Raw genomic sequence first — 21,574 nt, forward strand, 5'->3', positions numbered from 1 at the left:
AGCGGGAACGATAGGGCCCCGTATTTTGTTTTAAGTAGATGCTTATGATAAACATCCCAACCGATTTTCTGATATCATCTTACATGGAAGGAGAGGCGCTTATGTCGGGAAGGTGAAGCTGTAGCAGACGGCATATTATTATTCCTATTCTGCCGGTTTGAAAATTTGTGGAACAGATGTACTTATTTGGGTGCAATACAGAATTATACGATGTTTACATAATTTCCAATAAAATTAAACTGTTGGGGTTTACGTTTCTGTTTACAGGATTTTATTATTTCCGAATCGCCAGTTATGTAATTCCAGATCAATGCAATTTGGTTATGCAACCATGCAACTGGAAACCAAAAACAGAAACGACGAAAATGTGATTTTGTAAAAGTTAGCCGGTGAGTTTCAGGCATCAACTACAAAATTTCAGGCATCAAATTCGCGTCGATCCGGCAATTTGTTAGCGAAAATTCCGCAGGACAATAGCACCGTAACACGTACATTCAGTTCTTAAAATTAATGGCAGAACTAGTGCTGACGCAGCCGGCTGTTGTTAGTCGGACTCTGGAGCAATAATACACCGATAATTTCGCTACTGTACTTTCACAGAATATTACCTACGTATGTTTGATTATCGCCACATCATATTTTACTTTTTTATTTTAGTAAATCGTTTTATTATGATGTGACGCATTCCACAAAAGGATTGGAGGAGTGTGCATCTGTCAAATGCAGTGAAGATCGCATTTTGACCCACTGAACAAAAGCGTCTTAATACGACCGATGCAACAACTATAAGCGGAAAGCATTTGTGTACCGAATCAGATCGTTTCGCTTGATTTAGCGTTAATTATTCTATAATAAAGTTGATAACTGTCTAGTGATTTCGCAGAGAGATTTCCCGGAAGCCAGTTTAAAATCTCTATTATTTTCTAAAGTTCTGTTTGTTGCTGATTTGACGGGATAGCATATCCAGCGTAGTTGTGCACAGTGTGCGGTTGGACTGACTTCCTGTTGGAAAAAGGCCCCATACATGTGACGTGATTGAACTGGTCAGTCAGCCAAGCGGAATTAGGATTTATTAATCCGTTTCGACAATAAAATGAACCGTCGGGAAACCGATGCATCAATCAAAAACCACTTCCCATCCATTCGGAGGCCAGCTGACCGGTAGCCGCGGCGGCTGTTTCCATATACTCCACTTTACGAGAAATCCCGGCTTCCTCTGGTCACAAAGTCAATGTCTGGGAATGGCACATTTTCGACCGAAGATGGCAGGGACATAAAACCAATGCCCCGCACCAATTACGGAAGTATTCTGCAGTACTTAGTGGCCAGTGCTCTCCTTTAATCGCCAAATAGGGCATAAATATGTTAATGCAGTGGAGGTTTGGCGAGAAGCGCTCAAATCAAATCGAAAATTATTTACGTGACCTACCGCTTAATGAATAGAAGTTCTCGTACTGCAGTTATCTAACCGCATCAGGATTTAGCTTTTAGTAATTTAAATAAAAGTGTCATTCAATTAAGGTTAATTTTGGTGAATTGCCAAAGCTAAACAGCTTTGCCGTGCGACATAATTCAGCAACATACCGCAAGTAACTACTGTATACCGCAAGTTGCCGATAAGCTGGTTAACCATGTTAATGAATAATCCTGTACATTTTTGTCATTTTCAGCTTTAGCACAAATCAGAATAAATCGAGCTAAACATTTTGTAGGTTCGTGAATGCATGCACCTAGCTGGGAACATTAAAGGTTGCACTGATTTGTATTGCCAATACAAATCATCAGCTGGTGATGAATGTTAGCAATCAACAATTAAGTAATGGGAATGACAAAATTACGGTCGATCAAAATCTTGCTTATGATTGTGCCGGCATCTTACGATGTACGCGGCTCCCACAATCGAGTCTGGAATGAGGTACGTAAGTAGTAATTCAGATTAGTCGCACCGGCGACAGCTCTCCAAAGTTGCAGCGAAAATTGCTTTTCAAAATTAAAGAAAACTCTTGAGGATCGTAGAAGGTTGTGACCACTTCATGTTGCAACGCCAAACGTCTTCGCCAAAGCATTCTGAAGCGGGTAGTCAAGCTAAGCCGGAAGGGCTCAACTTATCACTGAAGAACAAAACAAACTTAACGCTGAAATACTAGTATCTCTAATTTCCAAGTGGGCAGCACTGGTTATAACGGCCAGTATTTCTGAAGTGCAACAGCACTTCTACATCCACCCGTGATATCCAGTTACTTATTTTTACGAATTGTCTTCCACGATAAACGCTGACCAGTGGCCACGCTAAAAGGTAATATTTGAGCCGTCAGCCTGTCTCAGACTTGTATGATAGTAACAAAACAAAGTAAATTTCAAAATAATATTATAGTAAGCCATTCAAGAAAATTGATTACGAATTCTAGCAAGATACGCAGCGAAACATATACGGAAATATTTTTGTTGATAGTATTTTGTTGTTACAATAAGCAACGCTGAGTTATCTCTTTTGAAGAATTTTTGTTACTAATAACGATGCAAACACTGATTCGCAAGAAACTCCTTAAAAGTCAGTGAAACAACAAATAAACCAGGACTACAAAAATGATCCACTAAACTGTCAATTCACTTAAAACAAGGAACGAGACACTAGAAGTCAGTAGTCAAGCTACATCGGTCGGCCCCGACCACGTCCAGGCAAAACATCAGGAGCCTGATATTCATTAGCACCCTTGGAGTGTTTGATCAATTCATCCACGGACAAAATCTGACAACAGGCTTCCGATGCCGCTGTCAGTGCATTAATTTTCACCAGGGATGGCTCCCAAATACAGGCTGCGTAATTATCCGCGATGCCGTCGGTAAAAACGTTGATCCCATACCACTTCGCTCCTAGAACAATCGGTACATGTTCTAATGCAAGTATGCAAGCTACTCTAGTAACCTGCTTCATACTATAGCCTACGAGTACTATTATATCCTGTTTTCCGCCACAATCACGAAATGATCGTGTATTTGTAGAAACACAATAAAAGTTCGGCTGACACCGTACAGCTGAACTCTCACCTTGGGCGTGCTTCTGGCGTAATTCATTGAGGATGTTTGTGGAATCAAAGCCAGCATTGTCGCACAGTTGCCGTGGGACGCATTCCAGTGCGCGGGCATACGCACTGATGATCAGCTGCTGTTTGCCCGGAATGGTGCGGGCATAATCTCGCAAAAATTTGCTCAGCTCCATCTCGATGGCTCCGCCACCCGCTACTACACTGTCATGCTTCAGAGCCCGACGAACGATCATAATGGCATCATGCAGCGATCGTTCCATCTCGTCGATAAACTGCTCCGCGCCACCTCGCAAAACGAGCGTACAGGCCTTAGCCAGTGGGCATTCCGTAAAGAAATTGAACCTGTGAAAGAAAACAGTTAAGGAAACAGTGAAGACCGACATGACAATAAAAACTGTCTAACTTAAGAAACAAGGAAGAACAAACTGGTGCAACACCACCTACCGTTCGCCACCAACTTGGCGCTCTTCAAAATCTCCACACGTCCCCAGTTCGTTCTTTGATAAGTTCTGGACGGACGTCTGGATGGATCCACCGCATGCCTTCTGGACACGTTTGAGATCTTCTTGAGGGATACGTCCAGCACAGAACATATCACGATCGGCAAACCACTGAGTTGCCACATCACCGATCGGCAGTTTAGACAGAACCACTTTAGCGCCGCTATCGTGGATGGCTTGCAGCTTGTTGTATAAGATTTGCCATTCGGCATCAACAATTTTTTGATATTCCTAAAATTAAAAATTCCTGATTATTCTATACAAGATTTTAACAGAACAGAAGATCTTGGTTGTAATCTTACATCGACATCCTCCACGCGGACTTCGGCATTATCCTTTTCCGCTTTAAGTTCCAGTTCAATGTTCAATATGGCTATCAATGCATTCTTAAAATGCTTCGGTTGCATTTCAAATCCAGCATATGAAAAAGCCTTCTTAAAAGCAACACCCGCCACGAGAATCGAATCCTGCAACAAATTATAGATAATACAATTACATAAAAGTTCAAGAATAATAAGAGAAAAGATAAACAGTGAAACTGAAGTGGCAGCTCAACTAAATACTGTTTTTGGACTAAAAAACGTATCCATAATAAAAACCTGTGATAAATTTCTTCTAGTTTCATTGCAGATTTTGCAAACTCGATGTAAAACCGTTGTGCTACTAACTAAAATTATAATCAACGGAAAAAATTAAAAAGCACCATACCTCCAGTCCACCACCGGTGATTTTCTTTATACCGATCATATCCAATGGCAGTAAATCACCAAGTAGCATTACGGCATCTACAGCCATTTTCGCAAAAAACTCTCGGTTCGCACACAGCAGTTTTGAGCTGAGAGTCGTCTGGGCGCAACGTTCCAGAATTGCTCGTAATCCGGCTGGATCATCTTTTTTTATTTTCACTGATAACTCTTTGACACGGTCAATAGCCTAAAAATCGACAGTCTACATGAGGTTTTCCAAAATATTGTGCATTAATATTATTCCCACACATATTTTCACAGTAAACTAAATGTGACTTATTCTGCAATAAAGATTATGCGTCACCGAAAATGAAGGGGCTCAAATGATTAACAGTACCATTTCCGTTGCCTTCCGGAAACCTTTGATTATCACTTGTGGATGTACTCCTTCTTCGATAAAAGGCTTGACTTGTTTTAGAAATTCTGCAGTAAGCAAAACCACTGTCGTGGTCCCATCACCAACCTACAAGAGGAGAAATTAACAACAACGGTATAACCACACAGCAAGACTACTGCATTAATCCCTTCATCAGGGAGAGACCAATGTTGTCACATGTCGAAGAAATAGAATTACGATATTATTTTAAGTATTAAACTTTCCGACGAAAACTTACTTATAGTTAGGTGGCATACATTTCTACAAAAACCACTAGAAAATAAGATCAAGGTGTCCCCTCAGAAAACCACACAGAGGGAAGTCACAAAGATAAAGAAGCATAAAAATGAAGACAGTAAAGTTTAAACTGTACAGTACACGGCTTTAACAACCATATGACTTACTTCAGCATCCTGGCTCTTCGCGATATCCACCAGCATTTTTCCAGCCGGATGAACCACATCCAGTAGTTTCATGATGGTTGCTCCGTCGTTGGATACGGTTACCTTGGCGTTACCCTCGACAATCATCTTGTCCATACCGCGAGGACCCAACGTGGACCTCACAGCGTCGGCGACGATCTGACAGGCATTGATATTACTGATCACCAACTGTTTACCCCGGAAATCATTTTCCGGGTTGGAAAACGCCAGGATGATGGGTGGAGCGGGAGGCTGTATATTCAGAAAGTTTGAAACGAGGCAAAAGGAGACTGCCACAGTGTCGCCAATTTGGGAGTCTGCTCCTTACCATTGTGAAGTTCCGATGTTCTTTGACAAAGCTGCCCTAGACCCGGAAAGTAGCGACTGTAGATCGCTGGCGCACGAACAGGAATTAAGTAACAGTCCAAAGCTGCCTTAAACCAGAACTGTTGTTAATCTCTATTTTTAAATGGGAATACAGCATACACTTAAAATTTAAAACAGCAACCGAAAACGGATAACAATCGAAAGACAAACTTATAAATCATGCAAGTTTTTCGATTCTGCAAGCGCATCAAGTGTTGCCAATCACGGTAAAGGGGGAGTACAGTAGCAGCAGCATTTGCGTTTGTATTAAATGTACACAGACCGAGCGTTCGTACTATAGAAAGCCGACAGTTAGAAACATGGCGTGATCGGTTGTGTCATCTGTACAAAATCAGCGCGCAGCCAAGCATGTTTATTCGTTTTGTCGGTTCTGAAACGCTTTTCTGTCAAATTGTTGGTTATTTTATAGTGTTTTGAACTATTTTTTTAAATCTTTTCGAAATTTGCTTATCTTTTAGTTCTGGTGGCTGCTTATTATTTTGGCACTTTTAGGCCTGCCTTCGAGGGCGTTCATGAACGCTGAAGAGGAGCTGGTAAACGCTGAACATGGCATCGGTGGCCGAGAACGAAAACGTTTTGCTTGATTATGAAAAACAGATTTTCTTGGACTGTTTTCACGAAGATGGCCTGCTTGTTATGGCGAAAGGACTTGGACTGGAGCGAATCTTTCTTAGCTTCCTTAGAATTTATTGTGATCCAGGACAGCTAGTTCTAGTATTGAACGTCAGCTCCGCCGAGGAAGAATATTTTATAAATGAATTAAGGCGAATGAACGTGTCGCCGTTGCCTAAAAGCATCAACAATGAAATCGCGGTAAATGCACGGTAAGTCACATTTTGATTTGTTGTTTAATTTACAATAACAATTATTGAGTAACCTACATTTATTATAATTATCAAGTTCTCTTGTGGGTTATTGGCATCGAAATTGTATGGTGCTCTTAATTTAATAATTGCGCACTGCTAAGCTTTAATTTTCTGGGTGTCCTTTTTTTGATTTTTGTTGACGACGGAATGAAGAACAGCTTTGTATAACATTTTTTTCCAGATATTCCACATATTTGCAAGGAGGGGCATTGTTCGTTAGCTCCAGAATCCTTGTCGTGGATTTCCTGACTGACAGAGTACCAGCAGCTCATGTTTCGGGGATACTGATCAACCGCGCGCACAAGGTTAACGAATCGTCACAAGAAGCGTTTATTCTTCGATTGTATCGTCAGAAAAATACGAAAGGTTTCATCAAAGCCTTTACGGACACGCCTAACGCTTTTACTCAGGGATTTGGTCGGGTTGAGCGCGTCATGAAGAATTTGTTTGTGCGGAAATTGCACATCTGGCCGCGTTTCGAAGCCAGCGTTCTGGACACGCTGGATAAACACAAACCGGAAGTTATTGAATTACAGCTGAAGATGAACGCTAGAATGCGTGACATTCAAATGGCAGTTTTGGATTTAATATCCGTATGTGTTAAGGAAGTTCGGCGATGCAATCCGACTTTGGACACCGAAGAAATTACGGTGGAAAATGCTATTAGTCGATCGTTTGAAAAAGTGATTGGATTGTATCTGGATCCTGTGTGGCACCATCTGTCGCAGAAAAACAGACAGTTAATAGCCGACCTTAAAGTTTTTCGCACTTTATTAATGTGAGTGTTCCGAACTTTCGATATCCGTAAAGCAGAGTCAACCTAAATAAATAAAAATCATCCTAATTAAAAATAAACTAGACTTGCAACTGTAACCTAATTAAGTAAAACTTTTGGGAAAAAAGTGGTTATCTGAGCTATGGGTATCCAACATAGTGACTGTAATTATATTGGTAAACTGTCGAATTTAATTTTGTTTTCTGTGTTTCATTAGGTATTTGACATCATATGACTGTCTGACATTTTACAACCTTGTTGCCGGTCTCCGCAATCGTTCTTCCCCACAAAACTGTGCCTCGTCTTGGATATTCCTTGAGCCAGCAGAAAAACTGTTCATCCTGTCACAAGAGCGCGTATTTGGACAGCCACAAGAATCAAAAGAAATTTCCATGGATGTGGTTGAAAAGAATTCTAAATGGCAGGCCCTGCAGGATGTCATGACCGAAATTAAAATTCAGAATCAGCAACTTTTTGATTCTGAACTGGGCCCTGGCCGAACATTGATACTGGCTGCAGACGAACGGTGTTGTAGCCAACTTAGAATACTACTGAAAGAGGGCTATGAAGCCCTGATTAACACTATTCTGGATAGAAGTACGCTATCCGGGAAGGTTGGTCTGAAGGGATCTACCAAAGCAAACAAAAAGAGAACAGCTGAGAAGGAGGATGATCAGGTCACGCTGACACAAATGATGAAGAGAACTCGGAAAAAGGGCGAAGAAACTGAGCCAGTCGAACCACTGAGCGTTGGCGACCAGTGGGATTTGCAGACGGAAATGGTGTTATGGAGCGATGTGATTGAATACGAGACTCTAAGCCCGTCTGCTGTAGTTTTCCATCCTTTATTTTCATCAAATGAAAAAGCCTTCGAAATTGTCCGCGTCATGCTGAGATTTCTTCCTCGGTACATTGTTTTGTACGATCTGGACATGACGGTAGTACGGCAGATTGAAGTTCACAAAGCCACACACCCGTCTTTGCCGCTGCGGGTGTACTTTGTCATGTACGCGGATTCGGTCGAAGAACAGCGATATTTGACCACGTTGCGCATTGAGAAGCAGGCTTTTGAACATTTAATTCGGGAGAAGGGTACGATGGCGTTGCCGGAAGATATGACTGCGGATTTGTACCGGGATGTGGCATTCGCGGTGCAATTGAATACCCGCCAAGGAGGATTGGTCAGTCCCGCCCAAATGGAACAACCCCGAGTGATTGTAGACATGAGGGAGTTTGGTAGTGAATTACCGTCGCTACTCCACCGCAGAGGGATTGATATTCATCCTGTAACACTCGAAGTGGGAGATTATGTTCTGACGCCGGATATCTGTGTTGAAAGAAAATCCGTTAATGACTTGATTGGATCTCTTAATAGCGGAAGGCTGTATTCTCAAGCTACACAGTTGACGAGATTTTATAGGTGCCCAGTGCTGTTAATCGAGTTCGATCAGAACAAATCTTTTAGCCTAAATGGAAATTACGCGAAGGAGACCACGCTGAAGGATGTCTCCAATAAGTTAGTCTTACTGACGCTGCACTTTCCCAAACTGCGAATACTATGGTGTTCCAGTCCATATGCCACGGCGGAACTGTTCCAGGAGATTAAGTTGGGTCGTACAGAACCAGACCCTACAAAGGCGGTCACAGTTTCATCGGAGCAGGAAGCAACGGCGGCGTTTGAAAAGTACAATCTGGGACCGCAGGAGATGTTACTGAAGATGCCTGGAGTTACGCAGAAGAATTACTTGGGCATCATGAATCGAGTGGACAGTATTGCGGCCTTGTGCAAATTAACAGAACCCGAACTTAAAGACATTTTGGGAAGTGCTTCCGATGCAGAGAAGTTACATGGATTTTTACACATGGAGTACGAGGAAAAGCATGATGAAAGCAATCAAAGAAACAAGCCCAAAACAAAATATAGATTTGGAAAGAGATTGTAACTTCAGATTGACAGTTAGAGAAAGTGACTTCTGTATATGATTTACTAACATCTGGTTAGTGCGGCGCATTATGAATCGTTATGGCATGGAATGGTTGTGGTTTTTTTTACGAAGCTGAAAGCAGTCTATGGTTCCCTGTCTATCCTCTAATTTTTCTGTGATAAAAAGTCTTCGTGTTAATAAGCATACTTCTCGGCGTCTGCAAAAATGAAGCTTGCAGTGTACATAAGACATCCATTTTTGTAGCAGTTTTACCCTCATTAACTGGATTGCGGCGGCTCTGAATCGCTGCAGAGCAGCCAACGTTTGCATTCCAAATGCCGCTGCCGTCTGGCACAGAAAGACGTCGTTGGTCTGCTGCTTGAAAAAGACTTGCGAAACAAAACGTGCGCCATCGCATACAATAACAATAGGGAAACGGGGTACATGTGGACTGCTCTTCCACTTGCGCTCTACACTCAGACCATATGCGTTTTGACCAGTCCGAGCGACTTTGCCCTCTCCTGTGTCTTTTGACAGGGAGCAGGGAGCGCAGCAGACGACCAGGACCTACATGTTCAAAAAGGCGATTTGGACCGGGCTGCAGAGCGTTGCAGAGGACGGTCTGCAGACCAGACGGGGTCTGACTCAGACCGCTTGCCATTTTTATTGCCTCTGCAATGCAAACTATCCCTGATTTGTAGCGATTTGAGAGCCGCCGCAATCCAGTTATTGTTGGTTTTGTATTCCAGCTCCAACTCCCAAGGCAACACCAACTTTCGCAGGGACTCGAAAGAGTCAAGCATGGTTCAACTTCGTTTTCGGTCTCCGATGCCCATCTCGTAAATGCGCAGCTGATGTTGACCACTGGTCAGTACCGCACACCAGCTATTTTAATTTTTAGGATGCTGCTGCTAACGTAAGAACATCGCTCCGCAGTCCGCATTACAGAGGCCAGAGAGTTTTATTCAGCTATTTGCAGCCCTCTCCCGAAATGCGGTTGCTCAATGAGCAACAAAGCTGCTTATTAATGCTAGCAGCGTAGTTACATCAGATATATAGCAGCGTAGTTTAAAAAGCCTTGGTACTAGTATTACAGAGCAATACAAAACTGATTGTGAGTAAAGCAGTTTTGACCATAAAGCAAGTTATAAAACTCATAAAAGTAATAAGGAAATAGTTGACAACTTGACATATGGATGTTTTTGAAACAAAAATTTTTGGACGCTGTGGATGCCTTTCTGAATATTTGAACCATTAGCCAAATACGACTGGTTTACAAGATTTTTATGGTGAAATGGCAATGGCTTCTAGGCTTTTGTCTCAGTTGAAAATTCCTTTTTATTCTTCCCGTTTACTGACTGGGAGTCAGCCCTGCAGACGTAATGCCTTCCCAGTTAAAACCTGCACACCTGTGCGACTTATTTCCGCAACTTCGTTTCGACACTCAAATCCGATCCAGCAAACCGTATCCGACGATAATAGCGGGCCGAGCGAAGGGAAACGAGATGTTATTTTTACCAAACAGCACGATGAAATTCGGGAACTCGTGAAAAAGGTATGTGGCACAAAGTGCCACACTGCCACAGACATACTAACTACTACAGTGCTTAGTTGGCTGTTTTGTGGCTACTGTCTCGTCTTTTTGTAAGTTTGTGAGATGTGCACTACGCGGGTGACGGAGAGACGAGTACGATAGGGATAATACCGTAATATCAATCCTACCGACCTGACTCAACGACAGAGAATGAGCTGATAATTTCAATGTGGCATAGCCAAGAAATATGTGTAAGCTGCAAACTACGCGAAGTGAGAATCTCACACTGCATTCCGACGATATATTTTAATAGAAAGCAATCTGAAGACTACGAATGCGGTTCCGAATACGAATCCCCGCCTCTTTTGCCTACGTCATAGCCCTATTCGTTTCGTAAACCTTCCGTAAAGCACGAAATTTAAGCTTTGAATCGTAGCATGTCTCCGGATAGCTGTCGATTCTGCCTGTCTTGATGGAATTCCGTTTGCTTTGGATTTTAAGTAGAGAAAACATTCCTCTTTTTTATGAGCTTAAAAAGTTTTTGAAAACTCTTTTCACAATTTAAAAACAAATTTTTAATTGACATGAGGTATCGCAACTGAAATTACGTTTAAAAATGCAACTTGTACGAGTCGTACAGGCATACGCATCGAGCTCTACCGACCAATCGGAAAATTTTAAAAGCAGTTGGATCGAGTGCAGCTAGTTAGCTTGCAGTCGCCGACTTGGGCGGTTGATCCCTTCCGGTCTGAAGCAGTTTTTACCTGACCACTTCGGCCGCGCTACGTTTCGGGCACTTGTTATCACTTCGGCAACATACAATTCGCTTTGCTCACTTCGGTCCGCACTCTTTTCGGCCACGGTTATTTTGGCTACATGACATTCTGGCTTCTATTTTTCTTGTGTCAAGTTGTTACTTAGTGTTTGTTGTAAATTGTAAGCTGCTTGCTTACAATTTACAAGAAAACCCGGGTCCCCGAGGACGCCACAACAATACGGACCATACATGCACAGCTTGACCTGAGATTTTACAGTTTTTTGAAGAAAAGAAACTATTTGTTTTTGTCAGTTTTTTTACGTTTTTTAAATTTTTAAAGTATCTTTGGTTTCTTCGATCATACGTTTTCTTCTGTTACATTAATTTTTTGAATTATGAGAGGGTGATGGTGAGCTGAAGCTGCAAGTGAACGTGGGGTAATTTGTGTTCTGTTCCAACAAAGTTTGTTACTTTTTCTGAATCTGAACTGATACATGATCTGTTACAGTATCAGGTAGACACACCGCAACGCACCGCGTCATTACGCAACGCGTCAATACACTTAGGTAATAGATATTAGCTTTATTTGTTGGCTTCTTTTCTAATAAAAGTAAGTATTGATGAGATTTTATGTAAACAGATAAAAGTTGGCAACAATGCGTCGACGCATTCATGTAATCTTCTTACTAGATTGCATGTCTGCAAATTTTTAATTATTAATAATTAAATTGGTAAAACTCAACTTAAATATAATGTGGTCGAATGGGAATGGTTGCCGAAATAATCAGCGTAACCGAAGTGTAGATGGCCGAAATCATCGGTACCTAACCGTTTCGACATCTGGTTCGGTCCGAATGCATAATCAGATCTCGGATGCGCTTACGAACACGATTTCTATCCGTGTTCGTATTCGGTTCCGCATTCGTAGTGCTCAGATTACTTTCTAATAGAAAAACTCCGACACTGCCAAAACTTCGAATGCGAACCAACTAATCGTCAAAATACTGCAACTCTCGGACTTATATAGGCGCGAAGCGCCTCCGTGTAGAAACAACCAAAAGTAGATCCGAACACAAAAGAGAAACTGCGAGAAAGTACAAAAATATAGCCGTAAAGTACGAGTACAGATATACAGAAGTACGTACTACGCTGCTACTGTACACCATATTCCGTCACGGGTGCGATTTTTTGTTGGTTAGCGTTTTTTCGCTCTTTTACTTTATAGCACGTATTTCGGTTCGAGAAACAGCTTTTTCTGTTATGTATCTACCGTTTATATGTGCACACATTAGTCTAACTGCAAGTAGATTTTAAACAATATTATTATTATTAATTATTGTTTATTACCCTTGTGACGGTGTTGTTTCTAGCGTCATAGCTTCACATTTTTTGCAGCTAATCGATACTGATATTAACCCTTTCGTGGATGAGTGGGAAGAGATCGGACAGTTTCCGGCTCATCAGGTTTTCAAAAAATTCGGAGATGCTGGGCTACTTGGTTTAAATAGGCCGGAAGGTAAGTGAGAAAGTTCTGTTTAGGCTTTTAGCAATACTGTATTTTAATAATGTTGTTATTTCATTCTTGTACTGTTTGAGTGTTATTAAGTGTTATTATTAAATTTTTTAAGTTGGTTCACGTTTGTACCTACTGCTTTCAGAGTACGGTGGAATGGGATTGGACTTTTCTTACAACATGGCGATGGCTGAAGAATTAGGCCGTATCAATTCCGGAGGAGTATCCAGCGCCTTTGGAGTTCATACAGACATGGCGACACCGGCATTTGCGAAGTGAGCGTCAAATTTTTGATGTGGTGGTTTCCAGCGGTTTGCGTACGTTGTTTTTATGTTTGCGATTTTGTACTCGTATATCTTGTCATTTTCAGTTTCAAAATTGTTTATGTAGAACTAGCTCTCCGGATTCAAATCATGAGATAATTTAAAATAATATAATGGAGGTTTGAGTGAAAACTTCAAAATTCTCTCACAGATACGGCACGCATGAATTGAAGAAATCTTTTCTGGAGCCCGCTATTCGTGGTGATATGGTAGCTTGCGTCGGAGTAAGTGAAGTGGAAGCTGGATCTGATGTTGCAAGTTGGTATACTGTACATAAATTTTTTTGAAGAACGCTGTGTCTTTTGATTTCTGGTTTTTAATTTTTTATGGCTGCATTTGTAGATATCAAAACCTCTGCCGTGCGAAAAGGCGATGATTTTGTAATTAACGGACACAAAATGTGGATTACAAATGGAGCACAAGCCGACTGGATTTGTTTGCTTTGCAACACGGAAAAAGATCAGCCGAAACATTTAAGCAAATCCTTGATCATTGTTCCAAAAAAGACACCTGGTTCGTTTGCGCAGATACTTATACTAAAGATGTTTAATTACAGCGTAACTGAGTTTAATTTGAGTTTAATTTGCAGGAGTAACAGTGGCTAAAAAAATTCTTAAATTGGGAAATCGATCTTCTGATACTGCTCAGATATTTTTTGAAGACGTGAAAGTCCCACAGTCGCACCTACTGGGAGACCCGGGAATGGGATTCATTTATCAGATGGAGCAATTCCAGGAAGAACGGCTATGGAGCGCTGCTTCATGTTAGGAGAAATCTTGCAGAACCTCAAGTGTAATTAGCCCGAAAAAATTGTTTTTGGTGTTTCCAGGTTTATTAGCTATGGATCGCGTAATTCAGCATACGGCGGACTATTGTCGGGATCGGAAGGCTTTTGGTGTTCCTGTTTTGAGCAATCAGATCGTATACTTTACCCTTGCAGAACTGCAGAGCGAAGTTGAAGCATTGCGAGCTTTAGTGTATCGTGCAGTAGGTATGTGAAGACTCATGGTCAGTTTAGGATTTAATCCAGGTGGAATAGATAGATCCAGTAGATATCCAGGTGGAATGGGGTGTAGTAGTTGTCCGGTCATAATATTTCATAAAAAGATAAATTCGTTATAAATTCAAAACTCTTTTAGTACTTTCTTCAAAAGAAAGATTCCTGATTTATGTATTTTTACATACAACCGTAAGACCGTTTTACGTACGACATTTGTAAATGATGTTATTACAATAAAAGCGTTTTTCAGCTGATGGTTTTGAATTTTGAAGAACGCACTAAATACATATACTCGGTTTTAGCCAACTACCTGCAAGGAGATAATGTGACGCTTCTGGCCAGCATGTGCAAATTGAAAGCCGGTCGTTTAACTCGGATCGTTGGAGATAAATGTCTGCAGTTTTGGGGAGGAATGGGATACACGGAGGAGGTTCTCGTGAGTCGGTTCTATCGAGATACCCGAGCGCTCAGTATTGCTGGTGGCAGTGATGAAATAATGCTCCAGATTATTGCCAAATCTATGGGAATCATACCAGAGAGAGTTAGGAAGTGAACATTGTTTTGATATTCTCTTGTTGGCACGTGTGTTACATTTCGTTGAAAGGTTTATCTTTTGCGATAAATTGGGTGTCATCTAATCTGCAGATAAGGAAGCTGTTATCTGTAGCATTTTAGAATAAGTACTAATTTTGATTACGAACATTGCGCTCACTTGACTACATCGGTTGTCTTGCGAATGGTTTCGTTATGTTTGAGTCATTTGCTGCGCATTCCTTTGAAAATAAAATAATTTCAAGAGCTGGGAGCAGTGGCCAGTAATTCTTGACTCTGGAAGTGTCGCCCGCTGTTAGAGCAAAAAATGCCGGTTAAAATTTCGTAAAGTTTTGGATTAACGCGTGGGTACCAGCACGCACGTGCGGATTCTGTTGTGATCGACAATGTCCGTTTCGTCGACTGAGGACGATCGCTGGAATTCTGAAAAACCAGTTTTTATCATTAGTGGTAAGTGTAAAATGTAAAGTAAAAAGAACAAAGTTTGCTTTTCTATTTTATGCACTACGAAGCAATTGACTAACATCAGCTGTTCTGTATTTTGTCGGTAGAAAGCAAGGACGATCTAGTAGACGCTGCGAATGCGGAAAATGTACCGGAAGAGCACAAACAGTCGACACGAACCTGGACTTTGGCGTTCGTGATGTTGATATCCTATGTAACCCTCAATACGGTGTCAGCCCAACTGGGCAACATCGCCTTCAGAGATCCTGATATAAGTTTCAGCGCTCCGTATCTATTCGTCCTTTTTAAGATCATCTTCCGGGCTTTGGCATTTCCCATTTATATCGTAGCTAATACAATTACTAAAATAATTTTACGTCGGAAACTGGACTTCCGACGCACGTGGTGGTAAGTTGCTGCACTGGAACATGTTTTGCCGATAAACGAAACTGTCACAAATATTAAATTTCACCGTCAGTGGCATATTATATTGCATTGGATAAGGTCAAGCTTTTTCTGTGTAACCCAAAAAGAAATTATACACATCGTGGTTTTACTACTGTATGAGGTAATCATACTTTTTTGCATCTGGCATAGGCGTTGTGAAGCTATTTGTGGAGAGCAAGGATTGCTTACATGGCGAGTGATAATATTCAAGTTATTTCCGGCAACATTTTTTAATCTGCTGGTCCAGATTGCTTATACGTTGGGAATAGCCAATTTGACCACTTCCGTTGCGTCAGCTCTCACTCCGTTGGCTGTGTCGACATCATACATAATGACCTGGCTGTTTCTCAAACATAAGTTATTAGCCGTCAAGGTAAGTGACTTTCAAAAAGTGCTAAGAAAATGTGCTAATCTAAAAACAACATGAATGCACCCACAGCTGCTCTCGTCCTGCCGTTTTTGTACTTTCTTCTAACAGTCTGGTGTTACCATTTGTGTAGTTGCAATTGTGTTCTGGAATTTGTTTTGAGTATTCGCTGAATGGTTTTTTATTACAGGTGTTTTTTGTTTTTGTTACACTCGCCGGCGTCAGTATCATTGCCTACGAGAAATTTGCGTTTGAATTTACCGCGGCGACAATCCTTGGTATCTGTTCCATGATAGTGCAAGATCTCTCCTTGTCCTCATATCAGGTACACGACCCCGCTTTGTGTTGAAAATATAACCGTTTTATTTTCTATCTGTACTGATTTGTGAGTATTTTGCAGCTGTGCTTCAAAAAGGCATTTCCTAAAGGTGATCTCGGTCAGGTGTCCTTTGCTGTTTCCGCCATGTATGTCTTGATGATATTAATGTACTGGCCGGTGCCGTTGATATTGAAATTAACCGGCGTGGAGCAGTATGACATTCGTGAGATGCCTTACGGGATATTAATTGGTTCGTGGTCCTGCACTGCCGGTATGCTGTCGAAGTTAATAATTGATCTGGTCCGGTGGAATCAGTTTCGTGAAATTTTACAGTGAGCTCGATGGTATATGGATATGGCTTGGTGCTTGCCAGTGGATTTTTTATGAGTTTAAGTGATCTCCTTATCTTGGCATCCAATACTGGTAAGGAATACAAAGCACGAGTTCGATGATTATAGAATTAGCAGTGAAAAACGTTAACCGAACGCTAAATTACTGCTGATTTTCAGATACGAATAATTTTTTGTAGATCTACGAAATGCAAAAATTTTTTTTGCTTTACAATGTCTACATAAGTAAATTGCGATGATGCCGATGTAGATGCATGGCTTCCGTTACATTTGTTTTATGACTTCGCAGTTATTGATCACTTGCGAAAGTTGCCCATTAGCGACTACCAGATAATCGGGACTTGTGTAATTGGAGCAGCCTTCATTATGATGGTTATGCCGGATAAATTTGTGTCCATCGATATCAAGAAGCGTTGGCAGCGCCTTCGAGGTAATCCACTTCCTCCGACAAGTTCACGTTTGGTGCTGGATTTTGCCGATGGATCCACCAGTTCCCAGACTGAGTTGACGGTTCCAGCGGAAATGCGAATGCGCTCCCGATCGAGTTTGCTAGCAAATGAGATTGTGGTTAACACAAGCCATCCGGATCTGCTAGAAAATGTCGATGTTATTACGGATGATGCGACGGTGACCGCTTTATGACCTTTTCGCAGTCGGCTGTTGTAAAATGCGATGCCGATGCAGTAGAATCTTTGTACAGAAGTACAATACATAGTACATACTCAAGTAGGTGTTTATTACTTGTCGGTTTATCACTGGCATTAAAATCTGGAACAGTTCTATTAAAATTCGTTAAATTTGTGCTGAATGCTGTTCACGATATTTCTTGTCTTAAAATGCGAGAAACTCCAGCTGGTCGTTGCGACACTTTTTCATAATGAAGGTAAATGCTGTCTGTTAATAGGAAAAGGTCATACTCAGCTTCTGAGCATTGCTGCCGGACGTGATCACGAATTTGCTGTGCGTGCGCTACGCTGCGGTGATCAAGAATGAGCTTGCATTAATTTAATAATTCAAAGAACCAACTAGCAATTGAATAAAAAATTCAGGAATTTCGCATACAGTATCTTTTTAATAATCCCCGGTGATGTCCCTTGATGTTGAGTATCGGTCAAATTAAAGGCAGCGAAAAATACCGATTGCTCTGTCTTTATCATTTCTCCCAGAATGTTTTCACTCGGCCTAAATGACGCTTAATAACGGAAATTTTACCTATCATTGGGAAATTCAAAGTAATTTCACGAACTGTGGACTCGTGCAGTACATCAACAGATTGTGCGTACGTGTGCTTATACGAGGTCAAGGATTTTGCATTTTGTACCTAGCTAGACCAGGAAATTATCACGATATGAACGATAGCATTATTGGATCTGCGATCAGTTATCCTATACTCAGTTATTATTCTCTAATTATCGTATTCGGATAACATTACTTATTTCAAGTTCGTTTGTAATCACTTATCCGACCGCTTTTATGAAATATGATTGTATCTGTACTCTATAATATAGATATACTCTATCTGCTATAACTATATCTATATTCTAAAATTATATATAGATATGCTCGGTTCGATCTTCATATTGTACCTTGTACCTACTTTGCTCGACCAATTAATATTAAGATAATAAATACAATCTCGGTAGAACTGCACTTACTGCTTTTGAGGCAAAAATTTATTAAGTAAACTGTAAACGCGAACCATCATTTACTTATTCGGTTTCCGGAGCAAACTGCCTAATCTGAAATCTATGCAGAAGCCATATTTCTACACGAATACGTATTGGTATTGTACACGGTACGGCAGGTTGTGCAATGCGTGGTTATCTGTTTTATGCCAGATCAGTTTAGCCATTTAGGCGTTGTTTTGCTGTCTGATTACAGACGTTTTTTCGTTCAGCTTAACTTTTTAGCAGTTTTTTGCATTTAATTGTTCGAGTTTTGGGAAAAAAATATGTTTGATCTCGTGTGAGAATTACGACTATTTTCTCGGAACATTTGATCTGTAATCTGGATATTCTTTTTAATGGATAACTCCGAGGAACGAATACCGACTCCAGAAAACGTTGATGTTATTTTCACCGTCGAACGTGAGTCTCCTCTGTTGCATAATCTGCCACTGCTCCGAACACGTGTTGACTTGTAAGCCCAATTTCAATTTTTTGTTTTCACTCTCTATTCAGCTCTTCACAATCCTGTGCAAGAATGCCCGGTAGAAGTCAGCCAAGATGCCAAGACAGACGCAGCGTCCCATAAGCAGAGCGCGAGCGAATGGTTCCTAGCCGTCATCATGCTGGCCATCACGGTGGCGGCTTCCACGGCCGCCGGTCAGCTGACCAATCTGGCATTAACGGATGAGAAAATGAACTTCCATGCGCCATTCCTCTTCGTTATGTTTAAAATCCTTTTTCGCTCCATGTCGTTTCCATTGTATCTCGTTATCAATACCATTATCAAAGTGATCCGCGGCAGGAAACTCGATCTTCGACGGACATGTCGGTAAACTTTCTTCCTGTAAATTGTTTAGAAAACATAACTCAAATTTGACAAGAATTATAACTTAATTGAATTTATAATTTCATGGCTTTTTCTGCAGATGTTAGTGAATGCTGACTTCATGACTGACTTTGTTATTTACAGAAGAGGGAAAGACATCTGTGGCGAGGATGGCTTGTCTGTAAAAACGATCTTTTTCAAGTTTTTCCCGCCGATGGTGTTCAGTCTGCTAAGTCAGCTGACATATACCCTGGCGTTATCCAATCTGAGCACTTCCATGGCGTCGGCGCTGACACCTCCGTCCGTGGCGATTTCCTACATTTTATCATGGTTGTTTTTGAAGCACCGACTACTGCTTATCAAGGTAAGATAACTGATAAGTAACTCTATTAAAATGAGTGTTTTACATTTTGTGTAATCCATCAAGTCTATCGTACGTGATGTCGTTTTAAGTTTTGATTTCGTTGCAGATTCTGTTTGTATTTGTCACATTTGGTGGGGTTGCACTGATTGCCTACCATGAATTCACGGTCAATCTGGCCAAAAAGACTGTTGTCGGGGTTAGTTTGATGTTGGCACAGGACTGCTGTATTTCCTTGTATCAAGTAGGTGTTGTGCACTTGCATTGTGCATGCGGCTAAAATTGCTTCTGGTATACTTCTATTGTATAGGCGTAACATTATTGTGCATATATAACAGCTTATTCACTACGCCAACTTTGCAGCTCACATTTAAAAAATCATTCCCTAAAGGCCATTTGGGACAAGTGTCCTTTGCCATTACCGTTATGTACGCCCTGATGGCTGTGGTATACTGGCCGATTCCGTTGGCCATGCATTTGTCCGGCCATGAGAATTACGACATCACTATGCTGCCTTATCCGATCCTGACTGCTGCCTGGTCGTGCACAGCAAGTAAGTAAAGTATATTATTTACAAACCTTGTTTATCAAAATTGTGCCGCCATAACTTTATTTGCACTGCTTTTTTGCCATCGTTTTTTAGTTTGTGATCAGCGTGAACACGATATGCTATAGCTTACGCACTCAACATATTGTTTCAAAAAGCGGTTAATTAAAGGTGAAATTCAGTTTGGTGCCGGTGTTAGAGCGCGTATTTTTGTCTCCAGTATCATCGCTGGTGTATGGGTATGGAATTGTTCTGGCAGGAGGATTTTTCATGGGATTAAGTGACTTGATCGTACTGGCCGTGAACAGTGGTAAGCAAAGATTTATATGACTTATGAAGCGAAATTTCTTCGGTGCGAGCATCAGCAAGAGGTTTACTTACAATTAGTTAATTAATCGAAGAAGTAATGGTAAAAATGGTTGCTCTGTGAGGACTGACTTTTAACAGTCTGAACGCATTTTCTAGGCATCGATGTTACTTTACGGGGCGTTCTCATTTCCAACGCTCAAATAATGGGAACCGTAATTGTCAGCTTAGCTTTCGTAATGCTGGTGCTTCCCGACAACATTGTTTCGCTGAATTTGAAAAAGTGGATTGGCGGACTGAGACAACCTAAACTAAAAGCGGAGAAATGGGATTCGTTATCGGAAACAGGATCAGTCACCAGCTACGACTCCTTTACGCTGAAAAGACGCTCACCGGTGATACCCAGAATACGGACGAGTACGGATGAACTTCTGAAATCGTACGATGTCTTGGAAGAACGGGATTTTATGGCTCTATCCGAAAACACCGCTGTTGAGCCGCTAACCAATTCTTGAAAAATCCTGAAGCACAGTTGGAGAGCTGCGTATAATCTCATTTTCTTCCGGGTGTTACACGTCATCCGACTTATGAATAATGCCAGTACCGCATTGTTCTGCGCCCCTGTTACCTTGCCAGTGATCTCAAGATTGGTGCTAACGATTGGTGTTATTTTAAAACCAACTTGGTATTTTGTAGTTGTAAAGGTATACAACTAACCTGTGAAAAATCTGTGTTAGGTTTGTTTAACGAGTGACGATTGTGAGATCTGTGATCCTATCAGTTATTCAGTAGTAAAGTACCGGTATTAAACTCTTTTACTGTTCATGTGCCGGTTATCCGAATTCGAATATGTACTGTGGTCTGGGCTGTAATTTAGCAGTGTTATTGTATCGAATACAGATTCCTTTTGAAACACCGAACGTCCGAATCACTGCACTACACTTCAGTCGTGTGATTCATAGAAATGAATTTTTCTGTTCCGTTTTAGGCTTTTAGCTGTGACAAATTTAAATGTTGTTCAACTTTATTTCATAATTGAATATGGTGTGTTACGTATCCATACTCGAAAAAGAAAAGAAAAGGAGGCAAAAGTTCTTATTCATCGTTTAACGCATGACGGCTAATCCTTCTTTCTTCCAAAATTTGCCCTAGGCCAGTCAAACTGCCGAGGCGAAAACATAACACTCCTCATAGTCGGCCGATACCGGCCGTCTGTA

General features: G+C 41.1%; 5 protein-coding genes across 6 annotated transcripts; 4 read left to right on the plus strand and 1 right to left on the minus strand.

Annotated features, from left to right (window-relative positions):
- Positions 1 to 2,482: 2,482 nt before the first annotated feature.
- Positions 2,483 to 5,643, minus strand: LOC129581617 (T-complex protein 1 subunit eta-like). The gene is made up of 8 exons (XM_055472807.1): positions 5,420 to 5,643; positions 5,074 to 5,343; positions 4,631 to 4,756; positions 4,256 to 4,480; positions 3,850 to 4,014; positions 3,492 to 3,778; positions 3,049 to 3,389; positions 2,483 to 2,874 (listed from the first exon to the last, which is right to left on the minus strand). The coding sequence occupies exons 1-8, from the start codon at positions 5,420 to 5,422 to the stop codon at positions 2,651 to 2,653; spliced, it is 1,641 nt and encodes a 546-aa protein (XP_055328782.1). The 5' UTR covers positions 5,423 to 5,643; the 3' UTR covers positions 2,483 to 2,650.
- A 236-nt stretch (positions 5,644 to 5,879) lies between these two features.
- Positions 5,880 to 9,252, plus strand: LOC129581654 (DNA repair endonuclease XPF-like). Its single transcript, XM_055472857.1, has 3 exons — positions 5,880 to 6,302; positions 6,526 to 7,122; positions 7,337 to 9,252. Exons 1-3 carry the CDS (start codon positions 6,025 to 6,027, stop codon positions 9,060 to 9,062), a joined length of 2,601 nt encoding a protein of 866 aa, XP_055328832.1. The 5' UTR covers positions 5,880 to 6,024; the 3' UTR covers positions 9,063 to 9,252.
- Positions 9,253 to 10,157: 905 nt separating this feature from the next.
- LOC129581534 (probable acyl-CoA dehydrogenase 6) lies at positions 10,158 to 14,736 on the plus strand. The gene is made up of 8 exons (XM_055472664.1): positions 10,158 to 10,599; positions 12,731 to 12,851; positions 12,994 to 13,123; positions 13,323 to 13,429; positions 13,514 to 13,684; positions 13,761 to 13,934; positions 14,001 to 14,162; positions 14,474 to 14,736. Exons 1-8 carry the CDS (start codon positions 10,339 to 10,341, stop codon positions 14,722 to 14,724), a joined length of 1,377 nt encoding a protein of 458 aa, XP_055328639.1. The 5' UTR covers positions 10,158 to 10,338; the 3' UTR covers positions 14,725 to 14,736.
- A 295-nt stretch (positions 14,737 to 15,031) lies between these two features.
- Positions 15,032 to 17,625, plus strand: LOC129581535 (putative thiamine transporter SLC35F3). The gene is made up of 7 exons (XM_055472666.1): positions 15,032 to 15,173; positions 15,275 to 15,575; positions 15,765 to 15,987; positions 16,172 to 16,306; positions 16,382 to 16,571; positions 16,634 to 16,723; positions 16,940 to 17,625. Exons 1-7 carry the CDS (start codon positions 15,110 to 15,112, stop codon positions 17,290 to 17,292), a joined length of 1,356 nt encoding a protein of 451 aa, XP_055328641.1. The 5' UTR covers positions 15,032 to 15,109; the 3' UTR covers positions 17,293 to 17,625.
- Positions 17,626 to 18,293: 668 nt separating this feature from the next.
- On the plus strand, positions 18,294 to 21,413 carry LOC129581846 (solute carrier family 35 member F4-like). 2 transcript variants are annotated; one of them, XM_055473111.1, is made up of 7 exons: positions 18,294 to 18,737; positions 18,831 to 19,146; positions 19,288 to 19,507; positions 19,614 to 19,703; positions 19,868 to 20,057; positions 20,272 to 20,361; positions 20,517 to 21,413. In XM_055473111.1, the coding sequence occupies exons 1-7, from the start codon at positions 18,674 to 18,676 to the stop codon at positions 20,870 to 20,872; spliced, it is 1,326 nt and encodes a 441-aa protein (XP_055329086.1). In that variant the 5' UTR covers positions 18,294 to 18,673; the 3' UTR covers positions 20,873 to 21,413. The 2 variants fall into 2 exon arrangements, with proteins under 2 accessions (XP_055329086.1, XP_055329085.1); XM_055473110.1 differs by having other exon boundaries at positions 19,614 to 19,748; positions 20,517 to 21,408.
- Positions 21,414 to 21,574: the final 161 nt, after the last annotated feature.

Source organism: Paramacrobiotus metropolitanus, unplaced genomic scaffold (genome assembly GCF_019649055.1).
Source record: "Paramacrobiotus metropolitanus isolate TYO unplaced genomic scaffold, Prichtersi_v1.0 Parri_scaffold0000006, whole genome shotgun sequence".
NCBI lineage: Eukaryota > Metazoa > Tardigrada > Eutardigrada > Parachela > Macrobiotidae > Paramacrobiotus > Paramacrobiotus metropolitanus.